At 45.1% G+C, this 27,798-nt stretch overlaps 1 protein-coding gene across 1 annotated transcript; it reads left to right on the top strand.

Annotated features, from left to right (window-relative positions):
• The first annotated feature begins 325 nt into the window (after positions 1-325).
• On the top strand, positions 326-27,075 carry C21H16orf78 (chromosome 21 C16orf78 homolog). The gene is made up of 6 exons (XM_052166286.1): positions 326-472; positions 4,343-4,447; positions 4,992-5,121; positions 19,795-19,827; positions 23,917-24,172; positions 26,928-27,075. Exons 1-6 carry the CDS (start codon positions 326-328, stop codon positions 27,073-27,075), a joined length of 819 nt encoding a protein of 272 aa, XP_052022246.1.
• Positions 27,076-27,798: the final 723 nt, after the last annotated feature.

Raw genomic sequence — 27,798 nt, 5'->3', positions numbered from 1 at the left:
ATAATTTGAACCACATCTCTCATAACTTGAACAGAGAGACCAGGGGAAACAGAAACCTAGAGACAGGAAGGATATGGTCTCATGGAGGTAGCTTACATCCTACCTCCACTCTGACCTCTGACCTAGAGGCCAGTTGCTAAGTCAACAGTGACCTCACAATCACTCTCTAGACTTTCTATCCCTATGGCCAACGTTCATTTGCTTCCTGCCCCTGTCCTTTGTCATCCAGAAGTCACAGCCTGCCTCTGAGTCCCATACCAGCCAATCCAGGGATTCAGAGAAAAGAGTGACAGACTCTGCTGTAGGGCACAGCTGAGCTATCAACATGACAGAAAATATAGAAGACACTGAGAATCTGATGCCCACTGAGAGGAAGTCCTTCTGGAGGACAGCAGAGGAAAGACGAATGTCTGATCTTACCCGGGTGCTGGAATGGCTGGAGCGGAGGCAGGGCAAGAAGCGTGCCCTTCAGGTGTGTATGATGGAAGAATTTGCTGGAAGACTGTGTAAAATTATTAACAGGAAAGAGAGTTGGATCATTTTTTAAACACTGGAGTAAGCTGGTGGGCAAGTCCTAGAGGGGAGATGACTCACCATAGACAGGCTGTCTTCGTTTCCTGGTGGCAGTTACCATGATTGGGTTCCTCCTATCCTACCAAAGACAGGATTACAAGCCTTACTAGCTACCCTGATGTAGAGGATGGCTCCTGCTCCTTGAGAAAGATGTTTCTCTATGGAAAACGTAGGATGAGGCTAACAGATCTACATTTCAGAGGGGAAGAGAAAGCAGAACATGGAACTGCAGAGAGATTAGAGGGAGCTATAACAAAGCTCAGAGGTGAAAACTGACTAAATCTGAATTTGAGATATTGTCCTGTCCTTTTCTAATGCTGAGACCTTTGTGGCTCTAATACAGGTGATCTGAAGTAGACACTCTAGAAAGCAATTAAGTCAGAGTCTGTAGTGAGGAGGAAGTCTCTAAAGCTAGGTCCAACTGTGGACATTGCTATATCTCACATTTGGAAGCAGTCATGGGCACAGGCTCATGGTTTCTCCGTGTGAGCACTACAGCCCTTCTACTGTCCCCAGACCCTCCCTCCTCCAGCATAGATCATTCATTCCTATTGCTGTTCCTGCACTGAGAATCCTACTAGAATATACCTCCCTCTTTTCCAGCCTCAGGGGCTGCTCTCACCAGCCCATTCCTTTTTCTCTGGGAGCCTTAAATATCAAATTTGCCTTTGGTTTCCCCAGAACTTAGATCCCCTGGGCCCATCGACCATGAAAATCAAGTCAGGCCTATTCTGACCAAGAGGTGGCGCCCTCTTCAGAAGATACTCAGATCTGACATCTCCCAGCCAGAAAGGATGCTTGGATCCTAGCACCTGCAGTCCCAGAACTTATCAAAGATGATGGCATGGCTGAGAGTGGCAGTCATCCTGTAGCTGCTCTGTGCTGTCAGGCACTGCCCCTAGCCAGGCCAGAGGGCTATGCTTACTTTTGGCTGAAAAACAAAGAAACTCGATCAACAAAGGTCTTGGCATTAGCAAAGGACAGGGCAATATCTCAAATTCAGATTTAGTCAGTTTCCACATCTGAACTTTGTGACAGCTTCTCTCTAATCTCTCTGCAGTTCCGTGCTCTGCTCTCAACAGATGCGTGCCTGATCATCTGTTTACTCCTCTCATGCAGCCAGAAGGACCTGTGATAGCCTGCCCATCCCATCATCCGGGGTGGATGGCGGTGGAGGGCTAGCTGCTGTTTCTCTTAAAATTTAGTCTCAGTCTCAGGATCTCTCTTTTTTCCCAAGGTTAATAGGTCCCCATCACCCTAGAGAGATTATATTCTAGGGTTTCAGCAGCTTTGCCTTGCATGTGGCTTCAGCATAAATAATTTGAAACCTAGGAAGCAAACAAATTTACATTTAAAACACAAATCTCCATCCATCACCATGTGCCCCAGAAGTATCTAGATTTCTGAAGAAGGGTGACAGGTCTTTCATGGGAGGACACCCTTGGTTATCCATGCCTCTTTCCCTGGTTCAGGCCTGCAACCCTGACTTTGCCCCCTGATTAGGAGGTTCCCTGTGCACTGTGGCAACACCTAACTGAAACTGAAGGGAAGGAAGATTTCTTTGGGCCATGGTTCAGGTCATCATAGTGGGGAGTGTGCAGTGAAAAAGAACAGTTCACATCATGAAAGCAGAAAGAAGAGAAAACACCAGAAAGGAAGGGTAGGATATTGCCCTTACTACATACTCCCTGGAACCTACTCTCCCAATGGGCCTTACCCACCCCCTACTCTCGCCACTGCTCAATCATGTTCTGAATTTACCAAGAGATGGATCTTGACTGGGTCAGATCCCTTGGGATATGATTGTCTCTGGAAACATCTCTCTCTCTCTCTCTCTCTCTCTCTCTCTCTCTCTCTCTCTCTCTCTCTGTCATACACACACACATGCACACACATACACACACACACACAGAGCGAGAGAGAGAGAGAGAGAGAGAGAGAGAGATGTGCTCTGCTAACCTAACCTCCTAGGTGACTCTCAGTCTCATCAAATAGAAAGTCCTGACTGAACAGCACAATTCCCTTCCAGACTCCTGATGATGCTGCAGGCACCGCTGCAGGCACCATGGGCACTTGGGCTGACGAGCCCTTGAAATACAGAATTATCTCAGCCACAGAGGACTTTCAATTACTGTCTTCTGCACGTTGCTTGGGTCTAAGGTTTTTCCACATCACATTCCCAGCAATCCCTTCAAACGAACTATAATAGAACTGTTCTGAGTATCCCTGTGGGGACACAGATTCTGGTGTGTTGGAGTGCACCCTGGTGGAGGAAATACCCTATCCCTTATACCACCTGCAAACCCAAACTTGGCACAAACTCTTAACTCTCTTCCCACTAAGCCATACAAAACCATGCTGACATGAACCAGCATCTCTCCTTGGAAGGCAGCTTTATGACTCCTGGGTAGCTTTTCTGTCAATTTGAAACAAGCTAGGATCATCTGGGTGGGGGCAACTTCAACTGAGGAAAAGCCTCCATCAGATTAGCCTGTAGGCAAGTATGTGGGACATTTCATCGATCGATCGTGGTGGGAGGGCCCAGCTCACCGTGGGCAGGTTCCAGCCCTGGGCACTAAGATTCTGGATGCTCTAAGAAAGCAGGCTGAGCAAGCCGTGGAAATAAAGCCAATAGCCAGCGTTCCTTCATGGTCTGCACATCAGTTCCTGCCTGCAGATTTCTGCTTGAGTTCCTACCCTGACTTCCCATCATGGTGGACTGTGATAAGGACATATAAGACAGATAAACCCTCTCCTCCCAAGTTGCTTCTGGTCATGGTGTCTTATGAAATCCATAGAAACCAAACTACAACAGATAAACCCTGGATTTTCTGTGTTGCCCATTGCCAGCTCAGCAACCAACCCACAGCCCTCTCGGGGTCTTCATGTCACGTGCAGAGAGCAGTTATTCTTTACAGACCCTAAACTGAAGCAGAGAGAGGGCAGACCTTTGCCTAGGGTAGCACAGCCACTAAGCAAGTGGGCCGTCCAACCCTGGGAACAAGTGGCATATTCTGAAGTTGGTCAACCCGATCTTTCCCATAATAGTTCTGCATCCTCTCACCACTTAGGTAAGGCAAAACAGGCTGCTTCCCATGTGGTACTATCGTAAATGTGCTCTGAGAAGCTCTTTAACCATAGGAATTTAGAGATCCCCAGGAATTGTCCTCTCTGCTCCCACTAGAGAACAGCACAGCCATCACAGGCCACAGACAACTCACTTCACAAGAGGTTACTCATTCAAAAGCAGATCTCAGAATCCATCCGTAGAAAGAGCCAGACATGGTGATCCCCCTTAAATCTAGCACAGGGGACTAGAAACAAGCAGATTCTGAGGAGTGGCTGGCCAGCCAACCTAGCCAAAACATTGAGCTTTAGGCTCAGTGAGAAACTCTGTCTCAGAAACAAGGTTAGGAAGAATTTGAGGATGCACGCCAAACTCTGTGGACTCCCACAGTTACTAGCATTACCAAGTATCCACACACACACATGAGCATACACACACACCACAAACACACCAAAAAATATCTGCTAGTGGGAGCAGGGAAGCCAGCTCATGGGGGTCTGGTGTCCTTTTGGGGTCTTGTCACAGATTCTGGGGATAGATGCCAGGGTGCTCCAGAGGCCAAGGGGTAGCAATGGGACAAGAGGCTCTAGGGTATTGATACTAAGACTTGGTTCCCCACTTGCCAGGAATGTCCCCGTATTTAGGGACAGTGGGTGGAACCTGCACAGGATGGCTGCAGAGCCCTTTATCCTGCCTTTACAGAAAAAGAAGGCCGAAACCCAGGGTGCAGAAGAGAAGGCAGGAAAGAAAACTGCAGGCGCTAAGAAGAAGCCAGACAAAAGCAGCCGCAAAGTGACCTTCAACAAGGTAACACCGTTCCCCTCCCCCACCGCGGCTCCTCCACTATGGTGTCTCCCACATGATTTATGAAGACCCCAAGATACCTCTCCACCCCATAATGACACCCCAACAGATGAGTCTTCTGTGCACACACACACACACACACACACACACACACACACACACACGCACACCCTACTTGCTACTTCACCAACAACCTCTGCTTTACTGCAGACCAGTTTAAGGGCAAGCATCTCACATTCCTCCACCCACATCCCTCCGCGCTCCATGATGCCAGGACCCAGAGAGCCATGGGAACGCTCAGCCCTGTGCCTAGAGGGTATCCCAGACCTGTCTGCGAGCTTAGGCTGCATGTACCCTTATGAGACAAGAAGAAATTAAAGTGAAGTCTCAGTAAGCCAGCATGGAGGACAGACCCTTCTGCTCCCCTGAACTCTTCCCGGGCTCATTCCAGGCCCTCAAGCAAGCTGTGGAAATTTCTCAGTCTGGGTTTAGAGGGTTCTGAGTAAGATCCTATTAGCAGAGCATAACTTCTCTCCTGCTTTCCAAGGGCTACGTGTTACGTCCTTTCAAGAAGAAGGAACCCAGCATTTACCGCAAAGGAATTGAAACAGACACAAAGGGCAAGCGTGTGAGCATAATCCCTCCCAACTTCAGCAGGGATAGCATTAAGAAGCCTGGTAAGGAAAATACACGGGCCCTGGGATACCAGAACCGACCTCCCTTGTCCAATTTCTAAGAGATAATGGGAAAGCCGCAGCACACACACTGATTCGGCCTGTGTGCATGGGAGCCAGCAGCCAGCATGCAGGGTTCTTAGGGAATCACCCAGGGTAGCATTGGACAATCTGGGTGTGCTGCGGACAGGAAGGGAGTGGTTGTTGGGCTCTACTAATCCCTTGGTATTGCCAGCACAGTGTGATGCATGCTCCTGAACTATTTCGGTGACACTGTCTTTGTGAGTTGCACATTTTCAAATTTAAACACCGTGACAGTGTCTACTACAGAAGGTGCCATCTTGGGGACCTGACATCTGTCAAGTGGTGTGCATCCCTAGAGAGGGACAGGCCTGGCTTACAGTTCACAGCCCTGCTCCACCGCCATAACCAACTCAGCTGGATCATCCTGGCCTTGCTCTCAGCTCTGGGTCTATATTAGCCACATATAGAATGATATAGTAACTCTGCTTTCTCTGTAGTATGCTTGTGAGGCTGCAGCCATAGGGAGCCTGTAAATCACCAGCCTGACACAAGGAAATGCCAGTAAGGTGGTGCCACCGGGTTGGAAAAACAGATACGTTAAGCTTTTGTCGTGCTTAATCTCTTGGGGGACAAGCTTAAGGTGCAAGTGGGATTTCTGCTTCCCCATGTGGAAAGTTGGTGGGAGCTTGGAGCAGGGGTCACTAAGTTGTTCCCCTTGTGTCCCAAAAGAAATCCTCTCCCCCACTTTTCAGTAACTACATCAAAGCCATGGTATACAAACCAACGCCTCTGCTCTGTCACAGTTCAGTATGACAGAGGCTCTCTCTGAAGGCTGCAGTGCTAAAAGCATTGAGCGACACTGGACTGAAGCCACAACAGCACATTAGCAGGACATTCATCTAGTCCAAAGAAGCTGTGTAAATGGTCAACCATAGATACCTTGCTTTTGGTCAATGCACTATGGCAATATGTAGCTGACCTTTGCTACTTTGTGGGTTCTTTTCCCACACTTCATGCCCCTGGTTTCTTCCTCTAACACTACATAGGAGAGAAGGGATTGTGTGTGTGTGTGTGTGTGTGTGAGAGAGAGAGAGAGAGAGAGAGAGAGAGAGAGAGATTCCTAAATCTGATTTCTTTCTCTTTGTTTCTTCTTTGACATGGCTACTAACAAGCCACAACCAACCTCCCTAAATGACCAGCAGTCACCACCTCCCCCACCTCTGGGGCCCAACCATTTATGCAACCTCTGAAAAGTTCCCAGAATTCCAAATGTCACACAATTGCAGAAATTATCTGAAACCGGCAAAGCTATGCCTCTGCTAGAGCAAGAGGCAAATCACAGTAAGCTGTGGTCTGAAGCAGCCCCACGTCCCTACACCTGGGGTTAAAATGAAAGCACATTCTTGCAATATTTCTGTTTTTGAAAGAAACCAAAATTCCAGAATTCTTAAAAAAATCACTATAGTTATGAGATATTATCTCTCAGGAAAAGTGAGTGAACAGATAGTAGAAGCCCTGTTAGTTTTCTTTGAACCTATTCTAACTGGTTTTTTTGGCTTTTGGTTTTTTATTTTGTTTTGTTTTGTTTGGGGAGGGGTTGGAGACAGGGTTTCTCTGTGTAGTCCTGGCTGTCCTGGAACTCACTCTGTAGACCAGGCTGGCCTTGAACTTAGAAATCTGCCTCCCAAGTGCTAAAGGCATGCACCACTTCTGCCCAGCGTAACTGTTATTATATAAAGTTATATACACTCTTAATTAGAAACGAAATCAAGATGGGAAGTCCCGTACTGCAGCCCAGCTCTGTGACTCCCCTTGTCACTGTGACCACCAAGCTGGCCCCGTTGGGCTCACGAGCTTCCTTAGATCTTGCTTCCAGCAGAACCCTGCCTCTTCCCCTACTTCCTGAAGCAGTACCATTGTGATTTCTGCCCAGACTCCTCACAGGAAGTCTTTGTGTGTGAGCAGACTTTACTGAGACTTTCAGGGGCAGCACAGGTGCATCGCTAACAAATCAGAGGCTGATCATGAGAGCCCCACTTTCATTCTTCAGACTCCTTTGTGTCCTAGCCCCACAAAGATTTTCTTGGCTGCACTTGTAAGTAGGGAAAGCTTCCTGGGGTTTTCCGAAAGTTCCAGGCTGAGTTAGAGTTAGACAACCAGATGCCCCGGGATTCATCATTGCCAGCTCTGCTTGCAGGGGGCGGAGAGCAAAAGCCTGCTTTAGGGCTCCTTCCTCAGTCCAAGTCCAGAGTCTGTGGAGGTGTGGAGGCTCTCCTTCCTCTCTCCTCTCTCTTTGCCTCCAACCCCACGCAGTTGGGCCTTGCCACTCACCACCCCACGCAGTGTCGCTGACTTTTTGCTCAATCTGATTTTGTTTCTTCTGTCTCATTCCTAAAGAGTGTTATGGAGATATTTTCCTAAACAAAATTGGTCTCTTCCTAATTGAACCTCCTGGCAATGGAGTAATGTTTTTTCACCTCCCTGTACAAGATGTAGACATGAAGGCTGACTTGTGGAGAGTTTGGTCCACTGTTGTCCTCTTAGCCTCTTCCTCACCATCTAAGGCAGATTTACCATGTCTGAGAAGTGGGAAGTCTTGCTTCTTTTGATGTGAAACAGCCCATAGCCACCAGGGGGCAGTAAAGGGGTCCACGCAAACCCAGGAGCAGGTGTTTAGAGGCATCTAAGAAGCACCTGCTTCTGTCCACATTTGACATCCAGGACTGAGTCAGGCTGAGCTTAGCCACAGTTAAGGACATCTTCCTGTGCAGTCTCGCAAGCTACCCCAGACAGGCAGGCAGGATCTGAACTGGGAGACAAAATGGGGACTCGGCGGCCTCAGAGCCGGGACCGAGCCAGTTGCCTGCCTAACTCCCATGCTACTCGGAACCTTACAGGCTCAACAGGCTTTGCCACCTCGGAGGCGTGCAGTTGCCGAACCCGAAAGAGAACCATGCTTCTTGGTACCCTTCTCCTTCTACCTCACGGCCTGGTCTGATGCCTCTCCCATCTTTACGCCTCCATCTGTTCCCTTCCCCACCGTTCTCTTGATTTTCACTTATTCCTTCACTGAGCCAGCCTATTACAGCTTTGGTTTTGGCGCTGCCACATTTACCTTCCTAATTTGTGTGTTTGTGTTTAATGTGGTTTTCTCCACAGCGTTGCCACAGAAAGTAATAAGACTCACACGATGGGTAAATGACCACAAAGGAATTGGAGATCAGTGACCTGACTAAAAATAATTCAAAACAACCTTAAAGCTTAATGAACTATAAGGCAGCCATCATCAGAGAAGTATCCTCCAGCAGGTCAGAATTAGTACAAAGGCCCACTACTGTACAATGTTTCAAAAGAGGCTTGGAACACTCCGGTCCTAGGTAGACTGTCTCCATCAAATCCCTCTCCTCAGGAAGAGGAGACGAAAGATTTGAAGAGCCATAGGGATGGAGAACACTAGGGAAGCAAGGCCTTCTGGACACAGCAGGTCCAACTCTGAGACTGTGGCAGTACGCACAGGGTCTGTACAGGTCTAAGCAAGATGGGGCCCCAGTGCTTAGAGGGGAAGGTGGGCATGACATGAGGTGCCACCCCTAACCAAGAAGCCATCTCCAATTGACAACCCCTTGCAAAAGAAAAAGAAGGTATCTCCAGCGAAGTCTTAGTGGGTACATAGACAACACTTAAGGGAAAACTCCATACCCAGCAGTAGATCGCCAACACAAAATGAACTCAGTGGTTTCTTGGAAGTTTGTTGTTGTTGTTGTTGTTGTTGTTGTTGTTGTTGGGCTTTGTTTGCTTATTTGTTCGTTGTCTTATATTTGTTGCTTTGTCTCAGAATTTACCACCTTACTGCTCTTTTGGTTTTGTACATTAATTATAGTTTCTACTTCTGTGTTTTAATGGGTTCTATTTAAGTAGTAGTAGCAGCCACAGCAGTAGTCGTGGTGGTGGTGGTGGTGGTGGTGGTGGTGGTGGTGGTGTGTCTGTGTATGTGTGCACTCGTGCATATGCATGTGCATTTCTTGTGCTTTTTCTTTGTTTTGTTTTTTTTTAATTCTGGGACTTTTGTTTGTTTTTGCTTGTTTGATTTCTAGAGAGGGAGAGGGATGGAGAGAAAGGGAAGGAGGAAGAAAGGAGGGGGAAGGGAGCATGGAGTTATATGGGTAAGGATCTGGGATGGGTCTGAGATGAGGGAGAGAAAAATGTGATCAGAATACATTGAATAAAAATATTTTCAATTTTTAAAAAGGAGACTAAAAAATAAAACAGACAACAAAATTAAATTAGGAAAAGTGTGTTCAAATAAAATGAGAAATGCAGGAAAAAAATCAGAATTACTTTAAAAAAAAATCTAAAAGTCTGAGAATCACATAGTGTCTAGGATGAGACCAGCAGTGAAGCTCTTTAACAGCACAGCTGATGAAGTAGAAGATGTCTCGATTCAAAGACACTTTCGACATGATCTAGTGAGAAGGACAAAAAGGAAATTCAAGAAAATAAAATAATGCTGTCACTCATGGCTGACATTTACATGTCATTCATGTAAATTCATGGCTGTCAGAAAAAGACAAGAAAGACCAGGGGAAGATTAAGGAATAAATGATCCGGCATGGTCAGGATGGTGCATACCTTTAATCCCAGAACTCATCAGGCAGAGGTCCATAGATCTCAGCCTGAGGCCAGGCTGGTCTACATAGCAGGTCTCAGGCTAGTCAAGGCCTGAAGACACCCTGTCTGTAAATGAATGAATGAATGAATGAATGAAGACTTCCAAAATCTGGGGAGAGGGAAGAGGAAAATCTTCCAGATTCATGAGGCCCTAAAGCATCTATACCAAAACACATTAAATCCCAAGTCTAAGCAAAAAAAAAAAAAAAAAAAAAAAAAAAAAAGCCTTGAAAGTAACAGAAAAGTAACTTTTTACACACAGAGAGCTTCCAGAAGACTGAGTTTCTAAATGGAAATGCTGTAGATCAGGACACAGGTAAATGACATATTCAGCATTTACCTGAACATGTAAAGTCACAAGTCAAGGCCAGCCAGCCTAGACTACATGAGACCCTGACTCAGAGAAAAGGGGTTGGGGGCAGTGGAGATTTTCTCAAACAGGCAAAATTGAAGGGAGCTCATCTGTATTACAACTAGAGCATGTTTCTCAACAGAACTGAGAGGATATGTATTAATAACATATAAACTAATGAATGTAGCACTCTCCCTGGTAACAGTAACTAGAGTCACACTCAGAATTCTGTGGCATTGTGATGCTTTTAATGTAATATAATGGTTCTATATAAATCATATCCCAAAGTAAACACGTCTTTTAAATTTAATTATGCACATTTGTGTGGTGTGTTGTCTCTATGTGGGTGTGTGCCCATACATAAAGGCTCCTGAAGAGGCCAGTGTTAGCTCTCCTAGAGCTGGAAGTCCAGGGACTTGTGAGTCACCTGATTTGTGGTTCCAGGAACCAAACCGATGTTTTTTTGCAAGAATAGCATGCGCTCTTAACTACTAGGCATGTCTGTATTGCCAAAATCAAACACCTTAAAAGCTATATAACTATGAGATATATGTAGTAAGGGCAAAGGTTTTTTAATTTTTAAGTCTTTTATAATTGGCTGTATAAATATTGGTACGCATTTACACTAATCGTGGAACTTACCAAATTATTGTGAGAGTGCATTGTGAGACACATGTTTGTTATCTTGTGTGTCCACTAGCAAATTTTAGGAGCCATTTATAATTATGAACTGGGGTTGTTACTTTTCCCCAAAGGTTAGTGAAGCTCAATATGTTTAGATAAAACTATAACTATAGTGCCTTGCTAATGAATACCCAAGATTAAAACTTTTAAATTCTGGGCTTGAGGGGAGGTAGATCAGTGGTAGAGTCCTTGCCTAGAACAGTAGGCCAACGTTCAATGCCCAGCACCACAAACAGAAACCATGTCTATGCCATCAAGGCTAACTGTCACATGATTCGAGTCAGCCTCATGGTAGCCAGGGGGGAAAAACCTGTAGTAGATATGCAAGATATTAAGAGAAAGGGGTCAAAACACCACTGCAAGATGTCATCAACACAAGGGAGGAGGGGAGAGGAGAGAGAAACAAGAGGCGAGCAAAGCAAACCGAGCCTTTGCAGACAAAGTAGCAACAGTAAAGCCTTGTCTTTAAATAGAAAAGTCTCCCCAATCCATTTGTGTTGCTGTAACAACCGGCTGGGAGAAAGGTTTATTTGCCTCACGTTGGAGAACACGGAGCTCAAGGATACACTGGTGGCGCACCTGCCAAGGACTTCTGTGCTTTGTCATAGGTAGCTGAAGGTGAAGGGCAGCTGGTGTGTTCAGGAAAGGAAGTGTGGAGAATGGCCTGGCTATGTGACAGCATGCTCTCCGGGCATTATTAATCAGGCAACTCTCTGACACCACTCAATGGAGGATCAAGTTTCCAACGTGTGAATTTGAGGCGTACATGTAAACGATAGCATTTGCTAATCCAAATAGAATAGCTGGAAAGCTTTAAAAAAAAATCTAGCTATGCTGCCCACAGAGACCCGTCTGAACTTTTAAAAGCACACACATGGGCTGAAATGTAGAGGGCTGGAAGAAAGACACTCTGTGTAAATGGAAAAGGCAGGAGGTGGCTGTACCGGCATCAGATGAAATAGACCATGAAGGTTATTATACAACACTGAAGAGGTCAATTCGTCACAAGACCCAACAGTTGTAAATATCTATGCATCCAACCTTGGATCACCTGAATAGATAAAACAAATGTTAACGGCACTGAAAGCAGAAATAAATAGCAAGGCAATAATAGTAGCGGATTCAATAACCTAGAGAGGGGGAAATGATACATCATCTGGACAGAAAATCAATCCTGGAAACAGCAGATTGGAAAAACACCAGACCAATGGACCTCACAGATGCACACAGAGCGTCCGTCTGTCTAACAGCAGCCGCTGTGCGTGCTTCTCCAGCAGAATGGGCGCCCTCCACAATAGAGCACACATCGGGCCTCAGACGCATGAAAATGTCTTCTCTGCATTTAACCAGACTCAAAGGAAAACGGCAAATAGCGCTCTTCCGAACAACCAGGATAACCCAGAAGTCCAAAAGTACATAGTATGAATCTAGAGACGTGAACCGGGAAGGCCCACACACACACTAGCGCCGAGGGTGGCCTGCAACAGCATTCATGTATCCAAGATGGGTGCTGCCCTACAAAAATAGTAGATGTCAAGTAAATAAAAAAAATAATTAAAAACTGTAAGCTCTCATTAACAGAACAAAGTAAATAATAATTACTGTGTAGATTCTCAGGCAATAAAATGGCCAATGAAACTAACAGTTGATGTTTCAAAGAGGTGGCCAATTGATATATCTCTAGCTAGACCAACCCCCCCCCAAAAGGTGACTTTGTAAAAAAAAAAAAAAATCTACATTGCAAATGCCACAGAAGGGTGAAGGCTATGGAGAACTGTTATAACTGGCTACCTAGCAATAAGGCACTGCCTGAAGGAAAGACACCCCTAGAAAAATGAAACCTGTCAATCATAAGGAATCAAACCAATAGAAAGGGAATTGAATCAATAATCAAAACCTGTCAATTAAAAGCCCAGGGCCTGATGGCTTCATGGAGAGCCCTATCAAATATTTAGATGAGACTCAATGCCAATCCTCAAGCTTTTCTACACCACTGAGGAGCGGAGAATACTCCCAAAGCCTATTTCTTAATCCCCAAGTCAGATTTGGAAAGACAGCAGGAAAAAGAATCTCAAGGGCCAGTACCCATGGCAGCAGCTGAACCTAGCTAAAGCTAGCACACACTAGAATGACTGCCACAAAGACCCAGCACAAGCTACCCCCAACATGAAAGGATCTCAGCACACAAAAATCCACACAGAGTATGCTACGCTAACAGAACCAAGAACAGAAATTAGCTCAAAAGTTTTTGTCCAGATTCAACATCATTTCATGACACAGGCTCAATAGATGACAGGAAATTCACCTCACCAGAACAGAGACCGCACGTGACAGGCCCACAGCTGACATCGGTGAGGAACTAGGCAGGGGTGCCCACTAGCCCTTCCTGTTCACCATGATACCGGATGCCTAATTAGGTGAGAAAAGGACATATGACAAACTAAAACCAGAGAGGATGAAATAAAATCATCTGTTTTTAAATGTCATAGTCACAAAGCTTTAAAGACTTTGAAAACAAAACACAACCGAATTAATGAGCAAATTAAAGTTAAACAGATTAGAGTTGATTTTATTTCTGTTTTGCTGGCATGCATCCGTCACCCACAGCAAGGGGTCTCATCACACTGTCAACTGTATCACGTATTTTGACCTTCATTCACCCTTTCCTTGCTAGTCTTTCTTTTCCCAGATACTTCCACATCCACTTTCATTCTTGTTGAAACACAAATGAATTTTATGTGTACACACACACACACACACACACACACACACACACAATTTCCTTTTCAGCTTTTTTTTAAGAAATGCAATATCATATATATTAAGCAAAATAAGCAAGACTGATAAATACAATAGTTTTCTCTCATGCAGATGTTAAGTTTTGTGTGTGTGTGTGTGCATGTGTGCCCATATGTGTGTGTGTGTGTGTGTGTTGCTCAGAGGGGCCAAAAGAGGGCATCAGACGCCCCTGGAGTTGATGTTACAGGCAGTTGTAAGCTGCCTCATGTGGGTTCTGAGCACCAAACTGTAAGAGCAGCAAGAACTCTTACCCACCAAGCCATCTCCCCAGCCCCCGAAAAGAAAGTTTCCAAGACTAGCATTTATAATTTTTTAATTTATAATTTATAATAAAATACTTAGAAGGTAAGATGCAGATGCCCTGAAAACCACAGGACAGTGCTGAAGTCACAAATGAATGACAAGGGACCTTGGTTCACAGATTGGAAAAATGCTCTCAGATTTTCTACATGATCCAACATAGTCTACAGAGTCAACATAAGGTCTGTCAAAATTCCTATCGGATTTTTCACAAAGAAATAGTAAGAAGAAAAACAGAGGCATCAGATTTCCTGATCTCAAACTATTCTCTAAAGCTGTAGTAATCAAAGCAGTGTGGCATCAGGTTAAAAACAGAGACGTCGGAACAATAGAACATAGCCTAGGAATAATCCCACACATATGGTCAGTGAGCATTTGACAAGAGTGCCAAGAACATACGAAAGAGAGAACAGTCTATGCAGTGAGTGGCGATGGGAAAATGGATAAACACAAAGGAATGTACCCTATGGCACTCAAAACAAAAGCAAAGATTTCTCAGTAGGTTGAAGATTGAACTGTGAGACCTGAAACTTACCAAACTTCTGTAATTAAACACAGGGAAAAACTCTTTAACATTTCTCCTGGCAATGACTTTATGATATCATACACACACACAAACCACAGACAATAAATGCAAAATATAAACCAAAGAACCATGTCCAAATAAAAGACATCTGTGCAGCAAACTGAATCTGCAAAAGTAAATAACAACCTGCCAACCAGGAAAGAGTTGATATCCCCTAAGGTTGGAGATGAAGTGGCCCCTAACGGCTCCTGTGTTGAAGGCTTAGTCTCAGCTGTTGGAGCCAGACATCAGAGGTGACTGGGTCCTGGGATCGACCGCGCCGGCTGTGTCACTAGGTTGTGTGATGACTCCTCACACAAAGGCATTGTTGGGAAGTATTAGAAAACGGGAGATGAAGCCTCGATGATGTAGGTTGTTTGGGCATGCACTGGGAAGGTTTCCTCTGCTCTCCAGAGATGCCCTAACCCACTCTCCATCTACCACAGGCCTAGAAACAGTAAAAGCAGCTGACCATAGACTGTCTGAAGCCATTCATCAAAAGTTAAATTCTTTCTCTATTAATCTTCTCAGGTATTTACACAGTGATAGAAATACTAAATAATATCCAAGCATACAGTGAAATCATGGACAACAGCAAAAGCCAAAAATGTTTTTAAATATAGGTAAATAATAAGCAAACTGTTTGCCCAAAGATGATACGTAGATTTACGTCAAGCTCCTAAGAGCAGGCTCAGAAACACTAGTCATCAGGAGACGAGCCAGATTCACCAAGAATATTGCCTCATACCTGTCCAGAGCTGCCATAGCTGTTCTTGGTTGTCAATGAGACCACATCTGGAATTAACTAAAATCAAAACGGCTAGGCACACTTACGCAGGCATTTTTTTCCCTTACCATTTGAAGTTAGAAGACCTACTTCTAATCTGGATCTTCAAGGTGAGAATCTTCGAGGTGAGAAGATAGACTTTTACTCCAGATCCTTTGAGGTGAGATCCACCTTTAACCTGGGTCACACCTTCTGCTGGCAGCCTATATAAAGGACACAGAAAAAGGAAGCTTTTGACCTTTATCTGTTTGTTCTCAAGCTTGCAAGCAAGTCCTTAACTTCATTAGCATTAGAGCCAGGTCTTCAGGATCTTGAAGTATATTGAAAACCAACTGAGACATCCAACCTCATTGACTGAATTACTGGATTCTTGAACCTTCCATTGGTAGACAATCATTGTTGAATTTGCTAGAAGCTATTCATAGATAGATAGATAGATAGATAGATATAGATATATACACACATACATATACATATGTATATATATGTATATATAAAGATTTATATGTATGTTTGCAATATGTGTTTATATGACTATATATTATATGTGTCTATAGTATAATATATTACATGTGTCTATAATATTTATCTACATTTTAATATTATTATTGCATGCATAATACATAATGCAATTGCATATACATTATAATCTATGTATAGTGTATCTATATATTATAATATATAATGAAGATCTAGTAGAATAATAAATCCCATTTATAATATGTATTGTAATATATAGATTAGAGAGAAAGACACTGATTCGATAGGCTCTGTTCCTCAAGAGAACTCTAATATAGTAGGCAAAGCCTCAGAGGGTACCACCTCACACCTCACAGGATGGTCAGAATCAAAAGACAAGCAAGAGCAAGTGCAAGCAAGGGTGTGAAGAGAAGAGAACTTCATGCTGTTGGTGAGACTGTACTCTGGCACAGCATTTCGGAAACCATAAGATTTCTTTTTAAAATTAAAAAGGAATTGCCATATGATCTGACAATGCCACTCATGATACACAGCAGGGGGAAAAAGAGACCGGAGTCCTAAGGACATCAATGGAGTTCTGCCTTAAAGGCAGCACTAACCACAGCAGCCAGGAAATGAAACCGGCCTGGGTGGCATTGATGGATGGGTATACACACAATGGAATGCTAGACAGGCATGAAAAGTAACTTCTGTATTAAAGACACAGAAGGATTGAGGGAGCTTTGGGCTAAGTGAAAGGTTGGAGAAAGACAAATGTTACGTGAGTCCGTGTGTGTTTGTGTGTGTGTGTGTGTGTGTGTGCACGTGCGCGTGTGTGTGCGTGCGTGCGTATGTGTGTGCACGTGTGTATGTGCGTGCGTGCGTGCGCGTGTGCGTGTACGTGTGCGCGTGCGCGTGCGCGTGTGCGTGTGCGTGTGCGTGTGCGTGTGTGTGTGTGTGTGTGTGTGTGTGTGTGTGTGTGTGTGTGTGCGTATCTAAGCCCTTGAGCTAGAAGTATGAGGATGGGGGTTTTCCAAGGGCCTCGAGTGTCAAAATGGGGACATTCACATCAAAGATATAGGTGTTCAGTTCAAGATAAAGTCCCCAAGTCCTTCGCAGACAGAAGAGTGACAGCTGAGGAAGACAAGAAGCAAACTCACTTCACTACAACTTAGTAGTGGGTACTTATTCGGGGCTGACCCTGAGGGTTTATTTTAGGCATTTTTAAACACAGCACAATTCGGTAAAAACTGTTCTGCACATAATTAACTCAATCCTGAATGCACAACAAAGCATACACAAATCTCCCTGGGGAGTAAAATAAGCTAAATATACATCAGATGTGATTACATAAAAACTCTCTGTAAAGTCTGTGAACATAGGGTCTATAGATTGCCGGAGGAACAAAAATATATGGAGGGGAGGACAGCCCTCGGTGCCTGGCCTTCCAGATTCCCCTAATGCTTGTGTGAGCACAAAGACCTCGGTGTTCCCCTCCACTTGAGATCTAATACAGTGAAGTCATAGTCAGTATAGTTAGCAGCCCTGCGCGATACCCTTGAACTTGTTACACTATTGTGAAAAACAGCACTACACACTTCAAACTTGCTAAGAGAATTGAGCTTAACAGGCCCCACAAAGAGTGTAACCATGCTGTTGGATGCCTTAACATGATGGCTTTAGTCATATCCCAATCCACAAGTACATCAAATCATCATCATATGCACTTTACATACAAGCAAGGTTATTTGCCAATTATACCTCAACTAAGCTATTAGAGTACGCCGCATTAGATGAACCTATTAGATGAGGCTGGGTTTACAATCACCATTTTGGGTATTTGTTTCTATCCGATTTTATCCCTACCTGCTCCCTTTTCTTCTAACCCTGTGGGTGATTTTGTTCCTGTCTTATCTTTCTTGTTTGTCATCTGTAAACCTGTCACACTGGCCTGAGCCTGCACCTCACCTCTCTCAGTCTCCTCTTCCTGCCAGTGTAAGAGACCTACCAGAAGATATTTCATTCCCTACCCCTTCATTTGTGTTTCCAGCCCCATAGATTCTCCATGTTATGAGTTCACGATCATTGAGACATCACATACACACACACATACCTGCATTCCAAGTGTTCTTCATTCCTTTGCGTAGATCCAGAATTCTTTCTGGAGTCATTTCCCTTCCCTTGAAGCTTTTCTTTAAACTTCTTTTATCTGAAAAAGAGTGTAAGATCTTGCAGCTTTTGTGCATCCAAAGAGGTCTTTATTTTACCTTAGTGCTCTCCTGCCTGGGGGGGGGGCGTCTTTCTTGTCCCAGGTCTCTACCAGCCCCTCCTCCTGCTGGACTTGGGGTGACCAGTGGGAGTCTGGAAACTGGATGCTCTCTGGATCCTAATACACCTCATTCCTAGGCGTTCTTTCAAGGTCTTCCTCTAAGGGATGGGCCTCAGTGTCACTTGCTTTGTATTTTATATACTTGTGTCTGAGGTTTGTGGGGCTTCTTGGCTTCTGGTTTTTAATCAATTTTGAACAATTTTAGCTGTTATTATATTTTCTTAGTTCCTCACTCTCTTCTCTGTCTTCCAAACATCCTAACCACACTTTAAAGTTCCTCAGGTCACTAGTTTCAGCCTTCTCTCCTTGAATCACTTTGTGTCATCTCTGTGGCTACGTCCCCAAACCTCTTGTTTTTGTCTGCAATGCCCAGTCTGGTGCTACTCTCATATAATTTCATTTCAAACATTGTCATTTTCATTCCTAGAACTTCACTTCGAGTCACTTTGAATCTTCTGTGCCCTTACCCCCTAGCATGCTCATGTCTTGGTGAGCATAATGGTACATTTAAATAGACATTTCTAGACTTCGGGGTGTGGCTCACCATGGTAGGCGGGCTTGCCTAACATGTACAGAGTCTTGTGTTTAATCCCCAGAACCACCACATAGAGCCAAGCGTGGTGGAACACACGTGTAATCCCAGGACTTGAGAGGTGAAGACAGGAAGATTAGAAATCATAGCAGCAAGGTCATCCTAGGCTACATTGAGACTCCCTCTCCCAATGTAGGTACATCCTTGTTCCGATCTACCATTGCTACCACTGTGCCCCATCCTTTCCAGCACTGGCTGATCATCACTGAGCTAAGAGGGGCTTCTCATCCATCTGCAACAGTCTGTAGAGTCATCTCCTGTTGCTGCCTTGTTTTCCCTACGTGGCACACTCTTACCCAACTTGGGGGAGCTCTCCCTGTGTTAACCTGAACATCTGAAACTGCTGCAAGCTGGAACAGTCATAAGGCTTCCATCTTTTCTTTCTTCTCACCGCCTCATGCTGCCTGTTGTCCAAAATCTCAATGTTGTGGTCTCTCCAGATGTCCTTTTAATTGTGTTGGAAGGCAGAACCCCACTTTCTGTTATCCAGCCTTGGCTGAAAGCAAATCTCCATTGGCTTTTCCAGAAGAGAAGCCTGCTTGAGATACAACAGCAAGCCACTGGGTAATTTAAGAAAGGAACTACAAAGCTGGGTTTGAATTTTAGTACGGTCGCCCTGGACAGAGGTCAGAGAAACCTCCTAGGAAAGACATTTTCCATGACAGAGATCCCAGTGAAGCCCAAACACTGGCAACAAGAGGCTTCTAGGAGCCATTCTCTTTGGGTTCCTACATCTACAGCTCTCAAGGCCAAGGGTGGTCTTTCTAATGGGAGAAGCTAAGAATGATGGCTGCACATGTGCACCCTTTGTCAACATGAATAGAGTCATCTTGAGTCCCAAATGTGGCACACTAAAAATCTAACTTATCTGTTCAGTGATGTACCAGAAGTGGGCATCATTTTTTCCCCAAAGAATGGTCAGGAAAGGCTTCAGGAAAAGGCACCTGGGTTCACACCATGGGCTCACCATGAATTAGAGATGGGGTCTCGGTGCATGACCTTTAGCTCTCTCACTAGCTAAATGCATATGATATGGTTGTAATACTAGCATGACCCCACCCCAGAAGGCCCTTGAATTGCCATACCTCTAACAGTGTTGCTGTTCTTTCCACTGTAGGTGCAGCTGGATCCCGAAGAACATCAGAGAGCACAGGAAAGTATATGCTGTTGCTCTAAAATCCCTGGTTTTCAGAGGACCCTGTGACAGGGCCCCCCTCCCTGGAACATTGCACCAACCTCACCATGCATAAGCAGACGCGGTTGAAGCCACCCAATCCAGCCACCCTGTCAGGGACCAGCCACAGGCCAGAACACCAGATGGCGCATCAAGTGTTCTAAGGCTACTTTGTATCCATCTGAGACCTTGGGCAAGTCAAGTTACTCTCCATCCAATCCATTGACCCTCATGGGGAGTCTGGACTCATGGGCTCTAGGGCTATCCTGAGAAGATTCCTGAATGTTGTAAAACACGAAAGCATACAGGGAAGCTTATGAGGAAAATCTTATGAAGAGAAAAGAGTCAACCTGGCATGATGCTGAAAGCTGTTTTAAATTACAGAGGAAAGTCCACAGTTCATAAACCTACACACACACACACACACACACACACACACACACACACACACCAGCATCGCATCAGAGTGACTGGAATCTATCTGTAAGTTTGGAAATGTTAAAGATGCACAGTTATGTACATCTCTGTCTGTAAGAAATGCCACAAAAGAAAGCAATTCTATCGATTAGGAAATAGTGAATTTCAAAGTGAGAATTCAGATGCATCCTTAAAATCAAATGATTAAAAGTAAAAAATATAAACAAAGGATAAGGTTAATATAAAACAAGGAAATGCAAAGGAGATGAGGTAGCACAGGATAGAAAGAACCATGGAAGAAGCAGAGATAGATATTCTTTCTTTTTTTTTTCTTGCCTTAAGTTTATTTGTAAAAGCAGCACAGGACACTGGTCATCTGCAAATAGTGTGTAGTTGGTGTGTCACAGCAGTCCATCTGCCTTCACACTGGCAGGAACCTTTTCTATGGGGCCTTCACAGGGGCCTGGGCACCTTCGGGAGCCTGAGCTGGATCTGCAGCCTGGGCCTTAGCTGGAGCTTTGGCCTCTGCCTTGGTTTGAACCTTGGCCTTTGGCTGGCAGAGCCTATGACCCTTGGCCACATAGCTTTGAATCCGCTTCCCAAGCTTGGGTGAGCACTGAAAGTCAGGCAGCTGAGTTTGCAGCTGGGGCCCTTTGGCATCTTGGGCTTGATAGCCTGAGGCTTCACCAGGGCCTTGATGGCCTCTGCACACACACTCACTGCCTTTGTATTGTTGACCTGCATCTTCTTCAGGCCTTTCTTGTTGTGCTTCTTGGCAAAGCATATGTTCCTCAGGAACTTGAGGTCAACCCCCTTAATCGTATCTTTGTGACCGTGGTTTCTTGATGCCATTTCTGTGCCATTCTTGGGACTGGTTGTGTGTGGTGTGGTTCTTAGACTTGGCCGTGTCTGCACAGTAACCCGTGGCTCCCGCAGCCAAGACAGATATTCTTAAATGTTAAAGAATCAGTGAGAACCTTATATAGCCACAACCAAAAACTCAACTAAATAGGGACCACAGAAAGAATCTAAGAGAACCTTTTAAAATATATTCTGGAGCTGGAGGGATGGCTCGGTGGTTAAGAGCATTAGCTGTCCTTGCAGAAGACTGGAGTTTGGTTTCTAGAAGCCATGTGGTAGCTCAGAAATATAACTTCAGTTCTGGGAGATCTGGCACCATGCTCTGGCAGCCTTGGGCACCAGATGTACACACAGTGCACATACATATGTACATACATACATACATACATACATACAACAAAACACTCATACACATAAAATAGAAATAAATCTTTTTGTAAAATATGACTACTTAGCAACTTTCAAGTACTCCTCTTTCACAATACAAAGCTATAACAGAAAGCCAGTCAGAGGCTGCAGTCATTCAGTTAGAGACGCCATAAACTTACAGATAAATAGTGTAAATCTTAAATTGTTCATCAGCGTTACCTATATATTTTGCCAGAACAAAAAAAAAAACTTTCATTTTGAAGCATAACTATTATGTTTATTTTTAAATGTTCATTTTTATTTTTCATATTATATACGTGTGTATGTATCTGAGTGTGGTTTTGTGCATGTGTGTACAGTGTCTTCAGAGGCCAGAAGGTGTCAGATCCTTGGAACTGGAGTCAGAGGTGGTTGTGAGCCACCAGACATGGGTGCTGGGAACTGAACTTGGGAGAGCTGCAAGAGTAATACGAGATTTTAAACACTGAGACATCTCTTCAGCTTCCTAAAGCATAAGGATTTTAGAGAGACCTACTTTGTCCTAAAATACTCATGAGAAATGAAGTTAAAAGATAATCTTCAAAAAAAATGGAGACTGAGACACACATAACAAAATTACTTACATATCAAGTAACTGATGCAAACAAGACGATTTCGTTTTAAAGCCTCTCGGCACAGAGAGACCGACACAAAGAATGAAAAGTAGAAGTAATGGTTCTTGCCTACATAAACAAACAATAAGAGCAGTAACTTGGGTTTTTCTACTGTAATAAGTACAGACAGGATCACTATGAAAAAGAGAGAGATAGTAAATCACAGGTGAGATTAGTATAAAAATAGATAGATAGATAGATAGATAGATAGATAGTAGATAGATAGATAGATAGATAGATAGATAGTAGATAGATAGCAGGGAAGCCAAATACAATGCTTTCTGGAAAAGAAATCCATGCGATCGGATATTAAGAATGCTTGCATGCTTTAAGTCTTTTGTATTTCCGCTGTTATAAAGAATGCAGCTTGTATGAGAGCAGGTTGATACTGGTCTGGGAAGAACAAGTCACCCACTGCCACTCTAGCCTTACAGATCCGTGTAAACTCAGACACCTTGGCATTAACTTAACAAACCATTATAATTCTACAGTAACATTATATCAAAAAGTACTACAATAAACTCACAGTCGTCTAGATGCAAGAAATACTAAAAATACATTAGCAAACATACCTGATCTGTGAAAATACATCAAATACTCTGGTAAACACGAGCACTCCATGACTTCGCAGGCTGCGTCTAGTGAGTGAGGGACCCTGAACACTCATTACTCACAGCAACCAAAGAGAAGCCACACCATGTTATCAATAGGCAAAAGAAGTCATTCATAAAACGAAGTGACCCTATTAACAAAAATTAGAAAATAAATGAAACTGGCCAATCCCATAGGAAATGATGGGACACTAAAGTCATTTCAATTAAAACCTAGACCAAAATGGGTGTGGCTTCATCCCACCACCCTTACTGTTTTAGATGGTCAAATGCATTGTGCCAAGAAGAATGTGTGGTTTTTATAAATACTGGGAGGAAGACACTTTGATTTCTCCAAAGTCTTTGCAAACAAGACATTCTCATTGGCAATGTACTTTTGAAGCGGCAGACTTTGCACCAATCACAGCAAGCAGAATGAGTGGATGGTGTGCCATTTGGTAGTTCTGTAAAACATGGAGAGCGGTCCTCAGCCTTCCTGATACCGGATGACCCTTTAATACAGTTCCTCATGTTGCGGTGACCCTCCCCCCAACCATAAAATGATTTTCGTTGCTACTTCATAAATGTAATCTTGCTGCGGTTACGCATCAATGCAGGCTATCTGATATGCAACCCCTATGAAAGGATGGTTCCACACGCACACCCACAAGGGGTTTAGATGTAGATCCACTGGTGTCGAAGAACCTAACAAAGAAAAACAAAGCTTTAGCTTCATGTTTGGCTCACGTCAGACATTTCCCAGTTTCACTGTCTAGGTAGTAGCTGTGTGCTCTTCCCGCATCCATATCCGCCATCTGCAATGGTCTCCACACCATAAGCTACTGCCTTCTTAATCCCAGTTCAACTCTTACTTCTTCTGATCTCTTCTTCTGGGCTAATTCCCTTTAGATAACCTTCCTCTGGGAAGGGAGGATGGAAAAGATTGACAGAAAGGAGCGAGAAGAAAACTGAGTGGGAAGGCAGTTGGTCAGGCTGGGGGAAGGAAAGCTGGGTGAAAGCTAAGTACAGCCCTGCAGGAGAGCTTGCCAAGGCCTCAGGTCTGCTGTGAGGAGTCCATTGATTCTTTTAACTCAAGCTTGCTCACTACCGCCACCCTTCCCTGCCCAACTCTCACCTCTCCCATGATCTAACTTTCCGGGGGCATCTTCCAATTTCAGACATAGACATCAAGGACGTTATAGCCCTAGAAACCAACACTCGGGTAAGCTCTTTCCGAAGACAAAGCTCCGTAGATCCTGGACTTCAGGAAGGTATGTTTGGCAGCCGGAGGGCAGGCCTCCTGAGAGAATGGGCAAACAAGGCTCCTGACAACAACTACGAACGCAAGCTGAAAAGCCTCATGGAGAAGGGCATCGAGCCCAAGATGGAGATCGCTAAGATGCTGAAGCCAGAGGAAGTGCTGAGCTGCAGGTGAGCACCACTGGAGCGGGGGGGGGGGGGGGGGGGGGGGGGGGGAAATGTGGGCAGGCCAGGGACAGAGGTGTGTGAATGCATGCCAGAACCTGGAGAGGGCAGGCTTAGGTCAGTAGGCTATGAACCATGCTTGGCCATGGAGGGGGGGCCAGACCAGCCTTACCTGGCTCTAGCTGGCAAAGAATTGCTACAAGGCTGAAGTCCTAGGTTTCCCAGCAGTCCTTACTAACAGAGGCTAAAAGTAATATATTTACTCCTATTAAAATTCCCCTGGTGGACAGCCAGGTGGAGGCTGCCATTTTGAGCTCTGCCTCTGGAGCAGAGGCAGACTTTCCATTTGCTTCACAACAGAAGCTATAGAAATTCGTCAGAAGGAAAACACCGGTTGTCTGTGGCCTTTTTCTCCCCAAGTTCCTTCACTCTGGTGAGCTTGGGCAACGGTGTCTATATTGGTTACTCTTCTGTTGCTATGCGAACACCACCACCAAGGCAACTTAGATGAGAAGGAGATTACTTGGGTCTTTAGTTCCAGAGGGAGAGTTCCCTAGTGGCAGGGAAGAGCACTGGCAAACTCAGAGACACCAGGCCCAGTGGCAGAAACAAGTGCATGTCTCTAAACACAAGCAAACTAGAAGTAGAGCAAGACTTTCTCAGAGTCCTACCATACCCCGAACAATGTACTTCCTCCACTGAGACCACTGGCTCCTCGACCTCCCCAAACAGTGCCATCAACTGAAGGACCCGGTATTCAAACAGCAGAACCTACAGTGGACATTTCTCACAGCGTCACTGTCCCCAGTGACCTCCTTCTGCTGTCCCGAGACAACCATGAGCTGTCAACCTACCCTCTTCTTTTCTCACTGCTGGAATGGAACCCGGAGCCTTGCATGAGGCAGACAACGTTCCACCACCAAGCTGCAGCCCCACTTACCTCTCGCTTCTTCTCCATCCATACCTTATATGTAGGCAGGTCTCCACTCTGAAAACACCCAAGGCCAGCGTCATCCTTAACTGCCAGGCAAAGTGAAAAACCTTCAACTGAGGAACCAAGGCAAGGGGATAACAGGGTCACACTCAGCAAGCTGGCAGCAATAGAACCATCGTAGGGGAAAGTTGGCCCCAGGGCCTAGAAACTAACCGGTGCTGCCCATTGCTCCTGGACACTAAGAGGTGAAGCGGGAGTGGAGCCAATGAGAAGCAACACCCAACCCACTGCACTTACAGGAACAAGCAATGGTGTGGCTCTAATTATGTGAATTAGCTTGGCTCCACCATGGAGGCTTCTTTCCCACCCAGAGCAGGAGCAGTGGGACAGATGACATTATCCATGATTGTCACTGGGGAGGCACTGGGGAGGCACATGTAAGACCAGGGTGAAGATGGGCCAGTGGGGTCTTAGGGAAGCCATATGTGAAAGTGCTCGTCCACCACATCACCCCGGCAGACTGTCCAGGAAGGGGAGGACTAGAGCCATAAGCAAAGGCAGTTCCTAGCCCAAGAGCCCGTAGGCACAGGCACAGGCACAGGCATGGCAGAAAGCCAGCTGATGGCAACACAGCTCCTCCTTGCCACACAGCTCCTCGTTGCCACCCACAACCATCCAGCAGGTAGCCGTTAGCATCCATTCTCTGCAAAAGCTGGGACCAAGAAGTCAACAAAGTAACACATTCTGTTATCCCAGCACTCAGGAGCTGAGGCAGGAGGATTTTGTGCTTGAGGTCATCTCAGCTACATAATGAGATCCTGTCTCAATATAACTAGATAAATGAAATAATTAAATATAAAGTTGGCCCCAAGGTCAAGGTTGGCAGTGGAATAAGGAACTCTGTCTGGATCCCATAGCACAGATGGGATCAATTTCACTCTTCAGTAGAAGGCAGAGTTACAAGGCTTTAGAAAATCCTTTAAATCAATGGCCTTGTTGTTTAACCGTGTGTGTGTGTGTGTGTGTGTGTGTGTGTGTGTGTGTGTGTGTTAAGGAAGGTCACGTATGCCTGCTCCTGAAGCTCACAGATCCACTCCTGCCACAGTGAGAAACACACCGTGTTCCATCCTCTTACATATACACACTCCACATCAGCTACATCTTCCTTCTTCCTGATGCCATTCTAACAGAGCCTTTCAGACAGGGTGGCCCATCCTGTATCTAGCTGTCACTCTGCGGATGGATTACCCCATTTCCCAAATGAACACCTGTCTTCCCATAGCATGGCTTCTCTTGACTTCCATGGACTTTGTGTTGAGTGTCACCACTGAATCAATGAAAATTAGCCTGTTTTCTTTAGTGATAACCAGGGCGATGCCTGGCAGGGTGATTTCCAAGAGTTACAGCACCATAAGTTCTATCACCTCTGCCACCTGCAGGGTACCGCTCTTCATGGGCACACACAGACGAGACAGACCAAGGTCTCTTGCCTGGCCTCCTGCTTAAAGTCAACCCCTTTGCCTCTCTACTTCTTTGGTTTTGCTACTTTGTTTGGTTTTGCTACTTTGGTTTGGTTTTTGCTTGTTTGTTTGTTTGTGGTTTTGTTTTTGTTTTTGTTGTTGAGACAGGGTCTCCCTATGTAGTTCTGGCTGTCCTGGAAATTACTATGTAGACCAGCCTAACCTCAAACTCCCAGAGGTCTGTCTCCTCTTTCCTTTCTGTTGGGATTAAAGGTGCAGGCTACTGCACCAAGCCCCAAACCAATCCCATTTGAGTGAACGTCAGGTCCCACGGCTCCTTGTCACCTCTCCCTACCTTCTTTTGAAGGTACCTGCGTTTGTCCAAGAACAACATCAAGACCTTGATCAAGCTGTGCAAGGATGCAGGCATGGATGTGGACATCCACCCACACATGGTGGAGGCCGAGATAGACGCAAAGAAGATATTTGGACAGCGATTAAGCGTAGCACTCTAACCGCACTGCCCACTGGAAACCCATCCCATGGGGCCCAAGCACCCTGCTGACTAGCTTCTGTAGACCGCACCAGGCGAATAAGTCGGAATGCATCACCACTAGCTGATGTCAGCTCTGTTCTCAGATCTGCATTGCATCAACCAGGGAGTAACTGGGAAATGAGCTCCCTCAGAGGAAGCTTGCAGGGCACAGTGACATTTGCCTGTATTCCAGTGCAGATGGAAGCATGGGAACTCTAGACAGAGACTTGCAGGCCTGATCTCTGTCCTGCCTCTCTCTCCTCTCACCTCTTCAGGTATGAGAGGCTGGTCCTTGCTACTGCAGATGCTAGGCTATAACACAGATTTTATTATTTATCCTTTGCTTACCAGGTGTATTGCATGGCTTTCTGGACTCTCCTTGGGGTCCACTAAGACCCCAGGTCTTACCTGCAGAGCTAGATCTGGTTGTACAGAAGCTCTGTCCCACAAGTTCTGAGACACGTGTGCAACACAAAGTTCCCAGGGAGGAAACTAGTGTAGCCCACACTCTGAGGGAAGTATGCAGGTGATCCCGAGACAGTGGTTGGGATCCCACTCGTCCCTTATCCCACCCACCCACCAACCCTCAGGGCTTATAGTCCCTATGACAGAGGAGTGAGCACCTCTGGGCACAAAAATGGAGTCAAATCCCTAGAGAGGAATGGCTTCCTAGAGGAGGAGGCTACTTTTACTGAAACACAAG

Source organism: Apodemus sylvaticus, chromosome 21 (genome assembly GCF_947179515.1).
Source record: "Apodemus sylvaticus chromosome 21, mApoSyl1.1, whole genome shotgun sequence".
NCBI classification, from domain to species: Eukaryota; Metazoa; Chordata; class Mammalia; order Rodentia; family Muridae; genus Apodemus; species Apodemus sylvaticus.
The sequence above is the reverse complement of the archived record's forward strand: the minus strand, read 5'-3'. Positions and strand labels throughout refer to the sequence as shown.